Source organism: Aquarana catesbeiana, linkage group LG07 (genome assembly GCF_042186555.1).
Source record: "Aquarana catesbeiana isolate 2022-GZ linkage group LG07, ASM4218655v1, whole genome shotgun sequence".
Taxonomy (NCBI): domain Eukaryota; kingdom Metazoa; phylum Chordata; class Amphibia; order Anura; family Ranidae; genus Aquarana; species Aquarana catesbeiana.
The window spans coordinates 303118061-303136648 of NC_133330.1; the positions used below are offsets into that span (position 1 = coordinate 303118061).

Below are 18588 nucleotides of genomic sequence, written 5' to 3' on the forward strand. Positions count from 1 at the left end.
TGGAGTTAAAAATCTGCTAAGCAAAGCATAGTAGCTATGGCATGTGAACAGCCCTGTCTGGCTGTATTGTTAGGATTCAGTACTTGGGACATTGGACATTGCCAGACTAATGTAAGGAGACATGTAATTCCATCATTGAAGAAAGGGGAATTGGCAAATGAAAAAAAAAGACAGCGTAGTAACCATAAATCTTTATAAATAGGTCTGACCAGTGAAGCTCAGATGCCCCCAACCTTCTTTATACACTCATACTCCACCACCCCCCTTACCATTATCTAAATTAACGAGACCACACCTGAATTTGGAGTATAAATGGCCATAGCAGCCTTTTTATTAACAAAATATTAATATTTCAAAACTTTTAACATATAAACATCTGTAAACGACAACTATCAATCACTCAGTCTGTTGGACTTTGAAGGCACCCCGAACTTAACACATATTCCACCACTACACTGCGGGACCTTTCTCCATGATAGGCCTCCAGCCGTACCATACCAGCTCGGACAACCCCCTTCCCGCAGTGCAACCATTACCGTATTCCAGCAAACTGTTCTAATTGGAATTCACCAGAGGGGCACATGCTACCGATGAGTCTTCAACTCTTCCATCTCGTATTTTTTCTGACACCATCAAAGACCCAAACAGTGCCACAGCCCGCAAGGATAACACCTTACCCTTAAGTGCCCCTCCACACCCCCAGGGCCTGCTGAATTCCATTCTGTAGACCCAGCACCCATAAATCAATCCCTACTGCGGAGAGGTGAACCCCATCTCCTCGGAGGTATAGGCCAGTATTGGATTCCAACTCCGTGTGGCAGATGACCATGCCCCCATTCCGAGTAATAAATCTTCCCACCACCTTGTTCACCTTTATGCGAGCCTTATTGAGCCTTGCCACTGACTGTGCCAGGCGCCAAGTTCTGCGAGCAACAATGTCGGACCACAACACCAGCATGTCAGGAAAGGCCGCGCGGAGCCTCAAGAAATCAGACTTAACGTCCATAATTCTCTCTCGAATAGACCAAACCCCCAAATCGTTCCCGCCAACATGAAGTACTAAAATGTCAGGCGGCCGGTCCAGACGTGCAAAACGCTGCACCTCTGGCACAACCCTACTCCACATCATCCCAGATATCCCCAACCAGCGAATACATGCCTTTCTTCTAGAAATACCCAGCTGTCTGCCATCTGGTCTAACGTCTGCTCGTCTGGCCCCCCAAAAAACATATGAATGGCCCATAATCCAGACGAGGTGTATGTGCACTCCATCTGAAAGAAAGGAACAAACAAACACCACGAATAGCACAAATACGAAACACTGAACACTCACAACAAATTATTATTATTATTATACAGGATTTATATAGCCCCAACAGTTTGCGCAGTGCTTTACAACATGAGGGCAGACAGTACACTTACAATACAAATCAATGCAGGAGGGATCAGAGGGCATTGCTCGTTAGAGCTTAAAATCTAGAAGGGAGGGTCAAGTGGAAACAAAAGGTAATAACTGTGGGGGATGAGCTGATGGAAAAAATGAAAATACAGTTGTTAAGTGTGGGTAAGATAGGCTTCTCTGAAGAGAAGGGTTTTCAGGGATCGTCTAAAAGCTAATAGAGTAGGAGATAAGCAGACAGATTGAGGTAGGGCATTCCATAGGATAGGAGAGGCTTTGGAAAAGTCCTGGAGGCAAGCATGGGAGGAGGTGAAGAGGGATCTAGAGAGCAGGAGGTCTTGAGAGGAACGAAGAGAACGAGTAGGTTGGTAGGTTGGTTCTTTTCAACAAATGAAAAGAAAAACACATAATGACATACACCCCACTACTATCCCTCCCTCTCCATCAACAGCTAATCCACCAACAACTGCGGGCGAATGTAGGTACGGAATCTCTTGGATTCCCATCTACCAATCCGTTTTAAGACCGCCTCCTCCAACCCACACGGGCAGCCTCCATGCGAGTGCAAGCCATATTGTGTGTGATCCAAACCCGCTGCCCTAAGACTTTTCCTGGAAAACTGACACAAACTGAAATTTAGATAAAAGAGACCCATCCCCATGTAACAAGAATGGCCCCTCCCTGAATGGGTGAACTGTCAAGAACTCCCTTACTGCCCCCACTGGGCAAACTGGGGAACCCGGCAGTGGAAACAGCTGCACATGCACTCCCTTACCCCCCCTGGTCCGTCTTTGACCTGCGCAGCAAAAACAGAACCCTGTTGTCACTACAAATCACATCCTGTGCCATAAACCCACCCGCAACCCTCTTAGAGGGGCTGACCCATTCCCCAATCTGAAATGCACCAAAAAGGCAAAAGAAAACACTGCCTTAAATAGGGAGACCTTGTAACTTGATGTACACAAAGACCCCAGTTGACCAAAAATGGCCTGAAAATTCGAAAAGGATATGGGCTGCCTAGTATCCTTGTGCTTGTGTAGCTTCCCATACCCCTAACTGCCTGCCAGACCCAAAAATCCTTTGTCAAATCCGCCATGCCCCGTAGTTTGAAGAAAAAGGCCAAGCCTGGCAGTTTCCACTCGATGGCAGACACTGATCCACCTTGCTCCATGTTCCTGGAAATGAAATAAAGAACCAGCAGCCTCACCTTTGGACTATCCTGCTCCACCCCGGCTTCCTGAACCACCCCCAACCATTCCTACCATACCTTGGCGTAGGCCGCCCACGTGGACTCACTAACCGACCGTCTGATCCATCCAGCGGCGACTCCAAGGCAATCTCTCATAGCCATCCGGGACACAGAACTTCTTCCTTCTTTGCCGCCGGAGCCAGCTCTCTGAACCTGTCCCACTGAAACCGAGATAAGGAGTCAGTCAAAGTATTGTCGACGCCCGGAAGGTGAACGGCATATAGAAAAATTTTCAACTGCAAGCAACGTAGCACCATGTGGTGCAGCAGCCGTATTACTGGTTGTGACGACGCTGAGATCCTGTTGATGACTTGCACCACTCCCATTTTGTCACAGTTCAGCTGTATCTTCTAATTCCGACAAGACTCACCCCATATCTCCATGGCCAGCAGCACCGGAAAAAGTTCCAGGAGCATCAGGTTACGAAGAAAACTCGTGTCCACCTAGGAGCGTGGCCAAGGTTTCGGTGCTCCAGTTACCCCGATAGAAGGCCCCATACCCAGTAGACCCGGCCACGTCCGTAAACAGCTCCAAGTCAAAGTTATTCACCGGGCCGAATATCCAAAAACATGTGCCACACCTTCAAGTCCTCTCGATGTTCCTTATTGAGACGGATAAAATGGGTCAGGGCCCTAACCCCTGCTGTAGCTGCCGACAGCCGTCGGCAAAAAACCCCACCCATAGGAATAACACGAGATGCAAAAATTAAACTTACCCAGCAATGATTGTAGCTTCCGAAGCTGAACCTTGTGCTGTCCCAAAATCCCCCAAATCTCCATCTTGAGTGCCACCAATTTATCCTCCGGCAGGCGGCACTCCATGGCGCCGGAGTCTAGAACTATGCCCATCTTATCCTCATTATACTGCCAGCATAAACCCCATTTCTTTCTGGCCGGTTGTCTTAGGGAAGGTGGAAACGCCTGCAACCAGTTCCTGAACGTCCGCGGAATCAATCTGTTCCTCCGCTTCTCCTCCTTTTTGGAGTCGTCGGGCTTGATCCTATCCAAGTTCAATTTTTCTAGGGGCAGTAATGAGAAGATTTCCACATACTCACCCTTGCAATTTTTTTCCCACACTTCCTGTTTCAAATGTGCCCCCAACAGCCCTTCAAAGCACAGGTACACCTCACATTTTGCTGCATCAGCAATCCTAACCACATCTGTCCTGCCCGTGACCTCCTGCGACGCTCCTGCTTTTTCCCCAGCCTTCGTACTCACCGACACCGTGGCCGGGGGCGTTACAGTAAGCTCTGTAGGTGGGGGGGTGGGAGGCCCCCCGTTCTACTCCATCCCCCCCTTCTGCACTAGCTCCGCCAACTGTGGGGATTGTACCCACTGGGCTGGCCTCCTTTTCCACCCGCAAATCCCTACACCAAATCCCGCAGACCCCCCAGCAAGTCTTGCAGCTGCGCTTCTGTCCCAGCATTGGCAGGCGGAGTGCCCGCCACCTGTAGGCCAGCCTCCGCAGCCGCAGATGACTGTGGCGTGGCTCTAGCAGACACTGCAGCACCATCCACTACACCCAACAACCCACATAGTGCAGCATTCAATGAAGTATTAGGTAAAGCAGAGAACTTACCGGGCTGACCAGAAATTCCCCGAACAGCCACCACTCCAATATCCATCTGTGTTGTGTGACTCTGCAATTCCTCCTCCTCCGAGCATGACAGCTCGCCTTCTGACCATACTTCAAGTGCCTGTTGATCTGGCATCTGCAGCATCCCAGGCGAGGAGGGCCTGGATGCCGTTTATCCTTGCCGTTGTTGGCCCCGCCCACCAGCACTGGATCCGCCCACTGCTGCACGTGCCCCCTCAAGTTGGGCCCTGGCCAGCCGTTCCCGATCATCTGACGCCTCTCTGCCCCCTGTCCCTCACCGCTGGAGGACCCCTCTCATCAGTGGAGCCGCCAGCTGCGTCTGGTAACGTAGCTGCGCTTCTCCCTTGCCGAGACTCCCCCTGCCCAGGCACCGCCGAGGGGGGGGAGTCCGCTGGCTCTCGACCTTTGCGACAAATGGCCAGGGAAGAGGCGCGATGGCGGCCCATAGCCCCGCCCACCAAGCTCCGCCGATGGTGAGGATTCCGACCAGGACCCCCACCGGTGGAAGCAGATGGGCCCTTCACTGCAGGGGCCTGACGGGTCCCATGGGGGGCTCCTCGTGTGGCGCGAAGCTCTGGGGGAGGGTCCCGGCAAAAACACTCTGGAGCCCTAGACCTCCGAGCCCGTGGTGACACCTGACCCCCTGCTGCTGGCCCCAATGCTTGGTCCTGGAACAGGTAGGACACCTGGCTGTGAAGCCACTCCGGTCCCCTGGTCGCAGCAGCCGCCCTCAGCTGGGCCAGGATGAGGTCAATGTCGGACATGGTGAGGAATGCCAGCAGCATGGAAACTGCTTACTTCTTTCTGCCCCAGCCTCTGCTGCCCGGAAGTCCCGCCTCCCCCTTAAATAAACAACGCTCCTCCCACTCTGCTCATTTACCAATCCATACTATCCCCTTCCTTGCAAACTTCCCTGCTTTAACCCATTGTTGTCTCCCCTCTACACACTGTCATGCCTGGCCCAGCACTACTTTCTCTTTTTCCCTTTTGCTCTGGGCCTCACTTTCAGGAGCTGAAATGTGATCCAGTTAATGGCCTGTACCAGTTACATTTATTTATTGATCTAGATAATTTGTGAATATTGAAAGCTCACCACTTCCCTGCAGAAAATAAACTGGCATTCCACATCCTCAATAGGGATCAGTGTGTTCTGTGTAGCATTGAATGCCTGGACTTTTTTTTTTCAGCTGAAAGTGGGATCTTTGAGTCTGCTCTCTGTGATCTTCCTGCAAGGCTAGAAGGTGTTGATAATTGATAGTTTGGGATTTAGACTCCGAGACACTGGAGCTTACTCATTCCTAGACTCTCACTAACATGCTTGTGTTTCTCTCTCTCAAGGGTCCTCCAGGTCCTCCCGGTTTACCAGGTCCCCCAGGGAAAAGAGGTCCAAGGGTGAGTAATTGGCATATCACGTTTCACATCTGTTTTCTTCGTACTACCTGCTAATAGATTTCATTTCATTTATCCTTGGTGAACAGGACACACTTACAGATCTTTCTAGAGATGAGTTTTTAAACGCTGGAATGTATGACTTGACGGAAAGTCTAAGTGGTGACTGTGTGATTTCGGCATGTAAAGTTCTTTTTATTTCCAACATAAATTAAAGTTTAACTGTCAGCAGAATGAGATTAGAGGTTTTTATTTAACCTAAGGACTGCAGAACATAAATTACATTTTTTTTTTAATTCAAAAGTGCTTTTAGCAATAATTATGGATAAATATTTAAAAATATGAAGGAACATACCCAACTGAGATTAATAAATGGAGGTGGTAAAGTTGGCATTGAAAATCTTTCGGTGCAATCCCATTGGTACTTGAAACAAACTACAAATGCATAAAAATGGTGGCTTTTAATATGCTTTAATCTAGTCAAAAGACCCCGTGTAAAATATCACAGTATATATATATATTTAACTTGAAGTCTTTTGAAAAGATTAAAGTACCTCAAAAGCTGCATTAAGCCACTCTCTGGTATATGTACTTGGTTAATATATACAGTAGAAGGGGTTTGGTGCTCTACAAAATCATTTGATGGCACAACTCATATAAACATTGATACTGGAAACCATTTGTAGCCCCATAGGATCCAACCTTCACCCAAGTGGCACTGAACTGTATACTTGTGGGAGAGACCAGGACCTATTACTGATTTGTGAGCTGCAATAATTGGTGATAAACTGCATCAATGCTGACCTCTGGACAGATATAAAAGAAAAAAATGAATGGTAACCATTAGTACATCATCAAAATATTTTTAAAGGTAAGACCTGGTATCAGCCTCCTGCAGTTCCTTTAAAACAGGACTGGAGTGTGGAAGGAAGGAGTCAATACATTCATTCATGTGTAGACAAAAAGCATGCAGATAGGAGGAGAAAACTGAATGACAGAGAAACAAGCTCATACCTGTGCTGTTTCTCCTTTCACTCTCCGGTCACAGATTGGGGCAGGCCCAGGATGACCTGGGCTCAGAGGAAGTGGGTTGAATGATGCTGGCCATCACACTGAGGACATCTAATGGCACAAAATAAAAAAGTACTGCAGGGGAAATCTCTAGACTAAAGGTGAAAAAGCTGGTTTTGTTATTAGTCTTTATCTTGTTATTTTTGGCTGGAGTTCTGCAAAGCCACAGATTTTCTTTTATGTCTCCTACCCAGCAGCCCTTCCCTTTTCTGCCCACGAGTAACGAGCCCTGTGTAAGCTCCAAGACATTCTAAGTGAAGCTAACAAAGAGATAAGTAGCCTGTTTTCAATGCCCCATGACTGTTCTTGGTCAGTCACCAATCACCGTGACTGTCACTTGAGAGGAAAGGGAGAGGATTAAATGTAATTTATTTGCTCCTGGTAAATGAAAGAATGGTAGGGAAGTAAGGAATGTAAAGAAAGTATGTGCTGCAGAGGAAGTAGTCATTAAGGCTATGCAACTTTTTTCTCCTTTTAATGTTCGTGTGATACCTTATTTCCAGTCTTATTTGCAGTCAGTGGGTGGCTCTTGGCTCCTTTTTACATTTTCAAATTTCTCCTAACTTTTTGCTTTTTTATCAAGCTCAAATTGAAATTTACACAGACGAGTCAAAAGGGTGATCTGTGATTTATTCCCCTCAATTTGTATGGCTTTGTATCAGTTAGAGACTGAGTGCCTAAAAGCTTGTGCCATGCTCTCTCTTTATAAAACCCATAGCACTGTGGAAATCCTTTGTCATATAATAATGTCATATCATGTTCCCGTTTGGTATCTTCTTGGCCATCAGTCCTCTAACTGCCCCATGGGTCCTCCTACCTTTGGAGGATCTGAGAGAGGATCCAACCGCTGGGAGTTTTGCCTTCACCAATAGGACTTGTCCACATCATGCAGGCTGTGGATATCTGAAGAAGGACCTCGGAGGTGACCGTGGCCATGGCTTCAGGGAAGTAAAATGGGCATTTGAATAGGTTTTTTTTTTTGTACCAGTGATTAGTAAGAGGGAGGTAGGAGGGAGGGGTTGCTTATTTCCTGATGATGAGCTTTAAAGATGAATTCCTGGTATTGGTATACCCCTCACATTTTTGTAAATATTTTATTATATCTTTCATATGACAACACTGAAGAAATGACACTTTGCTACAATGTAAAGTAGAGAGTGTACAGCTTGTATAACAGTGTAAATTTGCTGTCCCCTCAAAATAACTCAACACGCAGCCAATAATGTCTAAACCGCTGGCAACAAAAGTGAGTACACCTCTAAGTGAAAATGTCCAAATTGGGCAAAATTAGCCATTTTCCCTCCCCGGTGTCATGTGACTTGTTAGTGTTACAAGGTCTCAGCTGTGAATGGGGAGCAGGTGTGTTAAATTTGGTGTTATCGCTCTCACTCTCTAATACTGGTCACTGGAAGTTCAACATGGCACCTCATGGCAAAGAGCTCTCTGAGGATCTGAAAAAAAGAATTGTTGCTCTACATAAAGATGGCTCAGACCATACACTGCACACTGCATCAAATTGGGCTGCATGGCTGTTGTCCCAGAAGGTAGCCTCTTCTAAAGATCATGCACAAGAAAGCCCGCAAACAGTTTGCTGAAGACAAGCAGACTAAGGACATGGTATACTGGAACCATGTCCTGTGGTCTGATGAGACCAAGATAAACTTATTTGGTTCAGATGGTGTCAATCGTGTGTGGCGGCAACCAGGTGAGGAGTACAAAGACAAGTGTGTCTTGTCTACAGCCAAGCATGGTGGTGGGAGTGTCAAGGTCTGGGGCTGCATGAGTGCTGTCGGCACTGGGGAGCTACAGTTCATTGAGGGAACCATGAATGCCAACATGTACTGTGACATACTGAAGCAAAGCATGATCTCCTCCCTTCGGAGACTGTTGGAGAATGGTGTCAGTCCTGTATGAAATTATAAAGTCAGTAGGCCCACATCCCTGATAAGATAGAATAGGTCACTCAAGAGAGAGTGTGTTTCCTCTGATGGGACTTTAAATTGGGTCACTGACAAAACAATACAGGTATAGAGAAACAGAGAAAATATTGTATTAAAAGAGTATATTTATTCTAGAAAAAGATAAAAAATTATAACTATGACATATGACAACTTGAACATCTAAAAAGGATGCACATTCATGAATGCAGTAATTGGATACAATACATTAACCAACTCTATTGCAAATTTGTAACAAACAATAGAAGAACCCAACGTTTCGAGGTAAATGAAGGTAAACCTCTTCTTCAGGGGTAATAGGTTTAGTCACGATGAAATTTACTTCTATGGTTGAAAAAGAAAGAAGGACAAATTTGTAAACATATATACATGTATACCAACAGACTATTGCATTTTTGACATAACGGCCTTTTTTACCATATACACAATGATCAAATTATACAGTGAAGTATAGGTACTGACTGTATATATTATATACAGGCTTTCAAAACATCCACAGCATCCAGTTGGGGATCAGTCAGCTGCAGCTCCACAGCGGCTAGGAGAGGAGGCAAAAAGGGGAAGGGGATAGGGATGGAGAGGAAAAACAAAAAGGGGAAAGAACCGAAACAACAAAGGAAGGCCCCCAAGAGTGGACAAAGTAACACTAAGGTGGACCAGGGATCCCCAGCAGAGACTGGGCCACAGGGCAGTATTCCAACATGATAACGACCCCAAACACACCTCCAAGAGAACCACTGCCTTGCTAAAGAAGCTGAGGATAAAGGTGGTGGACTGGCCAAGCATGTCTCCAGACCTAAACCCTATTGAGCATCTATGGGGCATCCTCAAACAGAAGGTGGAGGAGCGCAAGGTCTCTAAGATCCAACAGCTCCGTGATGTCGTCATGGAGGAGTGGAAGAGGACTGCAGTGGCAACCTGTGAAGCTCTGGTGAACTCCATGCCCAAGAGGGTTAAGGCAGTGCTGGAAAATAATGGTGACCACACAAAATATTGACACTTTGGGCCCAATTTGGACATTTTCACTTAGGGGTGTGCTCACTTTTGTTGCCAGCGGTTTAGACATTAATGGCTGTGTGTTGAGTTATTTTGAGGGGACAGCAAATTTACACATGAAAAGATATAATAAAATATTTACAAAAATGTGAGGGGTGTACTCACTTTTGTGAGATACTGTATATACCATACCTGGCCGATGCTCCTGTAGACTTCAAATCAAAGTAGACACCACTACACCAGTGATCTCCACTTGCTTCAGGGTCCCATGCTGAGTGGCTGCCTTGCTGCATTCTGAATACAAGTGGCCACTCGTCATGGACGCCATGCAGAGAATGATTTGCATTTTCTAAATAAATGCAAATTGTTCTCTGATTGGAAGAAATGGAGAGTGTGATGTCATTGCCCCGCCTCTCCACCTCATCCAGTCAGACAAACTTCAAAATTCAAAGCGATCTCTATGACGCCCGTGCCAAGCGGCCAATCTCCTGTGTTCAAAATGCAGCAGGGCAGCCGCGAGTGGAGATAGCTGGAGTAGCGGTGTCTACTTTAGTGATTTTCAGCTTCTGGGGGCAATGGCCAGAAAGGGTATATGTATATATAGTTACACTGTTCCAATGTTGACCAATGTAACTATGTATAAAATATATACAAATATATTACTAAATATATAAACTCACGCTGTTGGTGTCACAAATATAATAGTGTAACAATTTTTTTAACCATAACCTTAAATTAGAGCAAACAATAGGTGAAAATAATAAATGCAGCTGCTGTAAACAAAGTGCTGACCACTTGAACAAAGTAATATTAATATGAATTTTACAGTGCTAGCAAACACAACATAAGTGAAAAGAAAAAACAATACATTAGTAACAAAAATCAAAGTCCATATAAAGTTACTGATGTGCTCCAATCCAACAAAAGTGCAAAAGTGCTCCAGAGTTTTCAAGGTGTACCGCAACACCCCCTCCTGTGTCCCCACTCACCAGATATAGTAGACCCTCAGCTTTTCAGTCTAGGGGTCACTTCAGGCTTAATAGTGATGGCCAGGAATGGCAACTTGAACATCAGATTTCCCTTGTTGAGGATACTCGGCCAGGTTAATAGATACCCAAAAATTGAAAGGAAAGGGAGTAATAGTGAGGTACCCTTTTTATGCTCAATAAACGCCTTTTTTAAGCGGTACCTCACTATTAGTCCCTTTCCTTTCAATTTTTGGGTATCTATTATCCTGGCCGAGTATCCTCAACTAGGGAAATCTATTGGATGATCTGATGTTCAAGTTGCCATTACTGGCCATCACTATTAAGCCTGAAGTGACCCCTAGACTGAAAAGCTAAAAAAAATATTAAAGCTTTCCATAAATCTACAGTCACTTACTTTTCTTGTCCTAATCCACGTTTCCAGACATTTCCATCAGTAAGGTCTTTCTTCCTTACAGACTGTAGGTCATGACACAGGAAGGAGTTGACCAGCTGACCTCATTAGCATCATCCACCCACCCATTCCCAATTGCACGTTTTTTAAATGAAATGCAATCAAACAGTGATCACCCTTCTCACTAAATACACAATCAGACTGCATAGTGTATGGCCATCTTTATACAAGTACATAGGGAGTGGACAGAAACACTCAGTTGTCAAGCCCCGTTCACAACTGCATAGCAGGAATTCGCTTTCCCACATGCGTGTTTTTTTTTTTCTTTAGTGAAGGCGGGAGGCGTTTTGAAGCATTTTCACTCATCACACATAGGGCAGCCCATCCACCTGAATGGGCTGCCTTACACACAGCAATCACCCCAAAGAAGCTTCAGAATTTATTTTTAGAGTGAGCTTGGTGCGTTTTTTACTGTGATTTTTGGTGCAGTGCATTTCTGAAATGCAAGCAAACGCACAGATGTGAATGGAGCCTCATTGTTCTTGTGCTAATTTTAGGTGTATAAACATGGCCATACACGATACAATCTGATTGTATATTGTGTATTGTATATTGCCCTTCCTCGGGCATTATACAGAGTGAGAGTTGTACATTTAATTTACACTGAAGAGTACTTGGAGACATACTGTATCTGTGGAAGGTGGTCAGAACTGCAAATTCCATTTGAGATGTCTTTCCACTGGAGCGCCTTATAGAGCCAACAACCAACAATCAGAGTCAGAAATCTCCTGCATAAGTTAGACATCCACAGTTTAAGATGATAATGTGGCGTAGTTCCATTCTTTATAAATGTCTCTTTACCATCGACCCTAGAACTGCTTTATTTTCTCTTTCTCCTATTTTGGGTGTCTTTTTGGAGACATCCCCATGACTTTATTCCCAAAAGTGCTTATTGGATTCCTAAATTTAGAACATTTTGCCTCCACCCTGTATTTAGCACTGTTTGGTAATTGTGACGTTGTATAGTGAATTATAGTTTATGTTAATCTCCGTGCAGAAGCCTGCTGTGTTTCTATTTGAAGTAAAAGGAAGTATACAGTGGGGACGGAAAGTATTCAGACCCCCTTAAATTTTTCACTCTTTGTTATATTGCAGCCATTTGCTAAAATCATTTAAGTTAATTTTTTCCTCATTAATGTACACACAGCACCCCATATTGACAGAAAAACACAGAATTGTTGACATTTTTGCAGATTTATTAAAAAAGAGAACTGAAATATCACATGGTCCTAAGTATTCAGACCCTTTGCTGTGACACTCATATATTTAACTCAGGTGTTGTCCATTTCTTCTGATCATCCTTGAGATGGTTCTACACCTTCATTTGAGTCCAGCTGTGTTTGATTATACTGATTGGACTTGATTAGGAAAGCCACACACCTGTCTATATAAGACCTTACAGCTCACAGTGCATGTCAGAGCAAATGAGAATCATGAGGTCAAAGGAACTGCCTGAAGAGCTCAGAGACAGAATTGTGGCAAGGCACAGATCTGGCCAAGGTTACAAAAAAATTTCTGCTGCACTTAAGGTTCCTAAGAGCACAGTGGCCTCCATAATCCTTAAATGGAAGACGTTTGGGACGACCAGAACCCTTCCTAGAGCTGGCCGTCCGACCAAACTAAGCTATCGGGGGAGAAGAGCCTTGGTGAGAGAGGTAAAGAAGAACCCAAAGATCACTGTGGCGGAGCTCCAGAGATGCAGTCGGGAGATGGGAGAAAGTTGTAGAAAGTCAACCATCACTGCAGCCCTCCACCAGTCAGGGCTTTATGGCAGAGTGTGCCGACGGAAGCCTCTCCTCAGTGCAAGACACATGAAAGCCTGCATGGAGTTTGCTAAAAAAACACCCGAAGAACTCCGAGATGGTGAGAAATAAGATTCTCTGGTCTGATGAGACCAAGATAGAACTTTTTGGCCTTAATTCTAAGCGGTATGTGTGGAGAAAACCAGGCACTGCTCATCACCTGTCCAATACAGTCCCAACAGTGAAGCATGATGGTGGCAGCATCTTGCTGTGGGGGTGTGTTTCAGCTGCAGGGACAGGATGACTGGTTGCAATTGAGGGAAAGATGAATGCTGCCAAGTACAGGGATATCCTGGCTGAAAACCTTCTCCAGAGTGTTCAGGACCTCAGACTGGGCCGAAGGTTTACCTTCCAACAAGACAATGACCCTAAGCACACAGCTAAAATAACGAAGGAGTGGCTTCACAACAACTCTGTGATTGTTCTTGAATGGCCCAGCCAGAGCCCTGACTTAAACCCAATTGAGCATCTCTGGAGAGACCTAAAAATGGCTGTCCACCAAGGTTTACCATCCAACCTGACAGAACTGGAGAGGATCTGCAAGGAGGAATGGCAGAGGATCCCCAAATCCAGGTGTGAAAAACTTGTTGCATCTTTCCAAAAAAGACTCATGGCTGTATTAGAACAAATGGGTGCTTCTACTAAATACCGAGCAAAGGGTCTGAATACTTAGGACATGTGATATTTCAGTTTTTCTTTTTTAATAAATCTGCAAAAATGTCAACAATTCTGTGTTTTTCTGTCAATATGGGGTGCTGTGTGTACATTAATGAGGAAAAAAATGAACTTAAATGATTTTAGCAAATGGCTGCAATATAACAAAGAGTGAAAAATGTAAGGGGGTCTGAATACTTTCCGTCCCCACTGTACATCTCTACTGTAATTGGACCTCCTATATTTTCAGTGGTTGGGGGTTACAGTGCTCTCATTGTGTTTTGGTCCTCAAGGCCCCTTGAACAGTGCATGTTTTCAGCTCTCTTCACAGAACTCCAGGTGAAATAATAGGGCTAAATTTCTTTATAGTATATATGGTAAAGCTGTGTTTACCTCGATCAACCAGTCCTGTGCTAGTTCTAGCAAAAATCATATTTTTTTATAAGCTGAACTCCTGACAGATACACAGATGAGACACATTTAAAGGAACTCTTTTACCTGTCAAACGAATTAGGAATATTTTCCATCCAGTTTTGAGATTTACACAGCTCTGCAACACTGGCAAGCACATGAATTGGCCTGAAAGAAGCCAATACCAAGTCACAGTCAGGTACTTACACTGCTTGTTTTTTTTTTTTAAACTATATGAAACATTGCATTTATTATTATTAAAAGAGAAGTTTTTTTTTATAAATCATACTTACCTAGGTGGATGCAGCATTGGCCCAATGCTGCATCTGTCCCCTGCCGGACCAAAAACTGAGCGATCAAACACCGCTGATTGCTCAGTTCTCCATGAGCGGGGGGGGCTGGCTCAGGCTCTCAGCAGTTTACTGAGAGGTTAAGGCAGCTGGTGGTCCAGGTATCTGGGTGGATCCTGACCAATCTGGACCGGATCAGTGATGTCAGCCAACAGGGGGCTCCAGCCCGCTGTTGGCTGAAAACAGTCACAGCAGTGCAGAACGAACTGCACTCCTGTGATTCACACGGGTTCATTTACTAAAGTCAAATAGACTGTGCATTTTGCAAAGTGCAGTTGTCCTCTGCAAGTGCAGTTGCTCTAGAACTTAGCAAATGAAGTAAGGCTTCACTTTGTAAAGAGTACCCAATCACATGCAAGGAAGATTAAAAAAACTGCACTTTTGCTTGCACATGATTGGAAGTCAGCAGAGCTTTTGCTTATTTACTAAGCTCTGGAGCAACTGCACTTTGCAAAGTGCACAATCTTTTTCCCTTTACTAAATCAACCCCACAAGAGAAGTACAGCCAAATGAGCTTTGGTTGTACTTTTCCTTTAATACTACTACTACTAATATTATACAACATTTATATTGTGCAGTTCGTGCAGCACTTTACAAAATAAATGGAGATAGTACAGTTACAATATAATTCAATATCAAGGTTCAGAGGGCCCTGCTCCTGAGAGCTTACAATCTAAAAACAGATCTTCCTTCACTTGTGTCTTTTATATCTGCCTGGAGCTCAGCTTTACATTTCCATCAGCCATGACTAGTTTACCATATTAAAGGCTTAGTACACTTTTGTAAAAAAATAACAAACAATAATAAATAATAAAATAATAATAATAAATATTGAAGATAAAAAAGAAATGTGCATTAAATTATTAAATTATTTATTTTATTCTTAGGAGCCTGCAGAGCATTGCACCCATGATCAGCATATTATGGGTGCATTGTCAGGCTCCTGTAGACTCTCAGTACAGCTGTCTGCTTGTACCTCCCATTTGGGCAGGCAGTTATTGAAATGCAGGAAGAATCCATGAACTACAAGGGCACTCATCGACGCCCTCACAGTTCATTGGGAACTACAAGCTGTCTGACACTGTGGAAGACGGAACTTGTAGTTCATTCATTAACAGAACCCTGTGGATAAATGATGTGGCTGTGTGGGTGGAACCCTGTACAGTCGCATTGTTTTAAAATTGTGGCAGCGGGTGGGGGAAGAGGATCCTTTGCCCGTTGTCACAATGAGGGATTGGCGGTGTGGGCTGCTGCTTTAGTAACATGTTACATGTGAACCTATCCTTTAACACTTTCACTTTGTATAGTGAATGGCCTGTACTCTAGTAAATCAACACCAATTAGTCTCTTCTAAAGCATCCAAGATATTGGACTGAAGAACAATACAATGTAGAGTACTTAAATATCGCTTGAAAAATCAATCTGTAGAGATGGAAATTTTCAGCTATTTTTTTTTTTTTTATCAGATGAACAATATTTTTGCATTCTTGCTTGTATGTTCAAAGTGATTGTAAATTGGGTTTACATCCACTTTAAGATAAAAAACCTTTTACCTTTACAACTCCTTTAACTCCTTCAGATCCACGCTTTAGCCGAATGATGGCTACAGCGCGGATCTGCTTTGCCGGGAGGGCTTTCAATAGACGTACTCCCCTTTGAAAGGTGGCCACGCCCCCCCGAAAAGCGTGCGCGCGCCGTGTGCTGTAATCACCCGAGTCAGTGAGACTCGGGTGATCACAGATCGGAGTAAGGGGTCGATCCCGGCCCCTTACCACGTGATCAGCTGTCAGCCGACAGCTGATCACGTGATGTAAACAGAAGATCGGTAATCTGCATTTTTTTCTTCTCACGCTGGCAGCTTCTGTTGAAGGGACATCGGTCCCGAGCAGGGAGAGGTGAAGCCCCCTCATATGTGCCTGCCAGTGCCCACCAATCAGTGCCCACCAATCAGTACCCACAGTGCTTACCAATCAGTGCCCACAGTGCCACCAGTCAGTGCCCACCAGTACATCAGTGCCACCTATCAATGCCCATGAGTGCCACCTACAAAATGCCCACCAGTGGTGCCAATCAGTACCTCATCAGTGCCACCTAGCAGTGCTGCCTTTCAGTGTCACCTACCAGTGCCGATCAGTGCCCATCACTGCCAACCATCAGTGCCACCTATTAGTGCCCTTCAGTGCCACCTATCAATGCCCATCAGTGCTGCCCGTTAGTGCCCACCAGTGCCAACTCATCAGTGCCCACCAGTGCCGCCTATTAGTGCCCATTAGTGCTGCCTTATCAGTGCCCATTAGTGCTGCCTTATCAGTGCCCATCAGTGTTGCCTTATCAGTGCCCATCAGTGCAGCCTATCAGTGCCCATCAGTGCCACCTATCAATGCCCACGAGTGCCACCTACAAAATGCCCACCAGTGGTGCCAATCAGTGCCTCATCAGTGCCACCTAGCAGTGCTGCCTTTCAGTGTCACCTACCAGTGCCGATCAGTGCCCATCACTGCCACCCATCAGTGCCAGCTATCAGTGCCACCTATTAGTGCCGTTCAGTGCCACCTATCAATGCCCATCAGTGCTGCCCGTTAGTGCCCACCAGTGCCATCTCATCAGTGCCCACCAGTGCCGCCTATTAGTGCCCATTAGTGCCGCCTTATCAGTGCCCATCAGTGTTGCCTTATCAGTACCCATCAGTGCAGCCTATCAGTGCCCATCAGTGTAGCCTCATCAGCGTACATCAATGAAGGAGAAAAATTACCTGTTTGCAAAATTTATTAACAAAATATAAAACAGTTTTGTTTTTGTTTTTTTTAAATCTGGTCTTTTTTCATTTTTTTGACAAAAAATTAAAAAAACAGAGGTGATTAAATACCACCAAAAGAAAGTTCTATTTGTGGGAAAAAAATAATAAAAATTTAATTTGGGTACAGTGTTGTATGACCGCGCAATTGTCATTCAAAGAGTGACAGCGCTAAAAGCTGAAAATTGGTCTGGGCAGGAAGGGGGTTTTGGTGCCCAGTAAGCAAGTGGTTAAGGACCTATGTTGATGGACCTTTGTTTGCTTCAAGCAGATATGCATTCCAGTACAAATCTATAGGAATGCAGGTGAAATGCAGGTCAGAAGGAGGCCAATTGCAGATCAGATTGATCTCAGAAGTGTTTCAAACTGATGTCAAAGGGATGCCATTTACATAGACCCAAAGCCTGTAAACACTCAAGCAATTATATACAAATATACATATACATACAGCTATGCATAATTCCTATATGTGGATCATGTCATATTATCTGATCCCGTTACATGTATATTTTCAAAATGTATAATTTTTCCAGCTCAGCTTTCCCAGAATCTTTACAGGAGGCCCGTGATGAGGGTGATGGTCTAAACGTTAAAGGATAACTTAACCTAAAAACAAAAATGTAGCATATTACAGCTTTTTAGTCCATGTGGTGGCTGCATTCATTTTATTTTTTCAGCCTAAGAACATTTTCAGCAAGTAAAGAAAACGCCTGTTGATCTTACCAGAAATGCTGCATCCTTGCCACTCCCTGTGTGCTTCATAGGCAGCAAAAACGACCTCATCTTTCTTTTGTAAATTACTAATTCCATCAAATAAACAAAAGGCAGATATTTTGACTTGTAGCCTGGGTGACAACCACCGCTCCTTCCATAGACACTGTGGAAGAGTGAATGTAGCCACCCAGGGACAGGAAGTGTGTTATTCCCAGGGGAGAAGAAAGCCTAAAAACAGAAAACGAATGTAGCCGTCTCATCTATGGACTGGTGAGCTGCAGTATATTACATTTTTGTTTTGGTTTAAGATACACTTTAAGCCAGCTTGCATTTTGATTCAGGTTCCACCTTGAAGTGGTTGTAAACCCCATTCATGAAATCTGACCTGGGCACATATATCTTTAGTGTTTACTTATCTCTCTCCAAAGCTCTGAGTCCCGTGTCTTTCTGCTGCTTTGTTCCTCTGTTATGATAACTTCACGATAACTTCTGACAAGTTCTCCGACACATGAGATCATAGCAGCTGTAAATTTGTGTCGGGGAGGGAGCTTAGAGATAGATAAGCAGAGAGCTGGTCTATTCACAGTACAGCTCTTCAGGTGTCTTTGTTCCTCTGTATATGTGGATGGGTGGGGGTGTGTGCCTTTCCTCCAATCATCTCACACAGTGTATGCCCAGACTCCCCTCCCACTGCTGAATGATGAAACAAAATTTGTAACACAATGTGCACTTTCTAAAGCATGTAGAAATCTGTAGACAGCACAT

At 44.6% G+C, this 18588-nt stretch overlaps 1 protein-coding gene across 1 annotated transcript in view; it reads left to right on the forward strand.

Annotated features, from left to right (window-relative positions):
- Positions 1–18588, forward strand: part of COL24A1 (collagen type XXIV alpha 1 chain) — a 418688-nt gene that overhangs the window by 115020 nt on the left and 285080 nt on the right. Inside the window, exon 4 of the mRNA XM_073593602.1 lies at positions 5583–5636. Coding sequence (XP_073449703.1) covers positions 5583–5636 — 54 coding nt within the window. The remainder of the gene's footprint in view (positions 1–5582; positions 5637–18588) is intronic.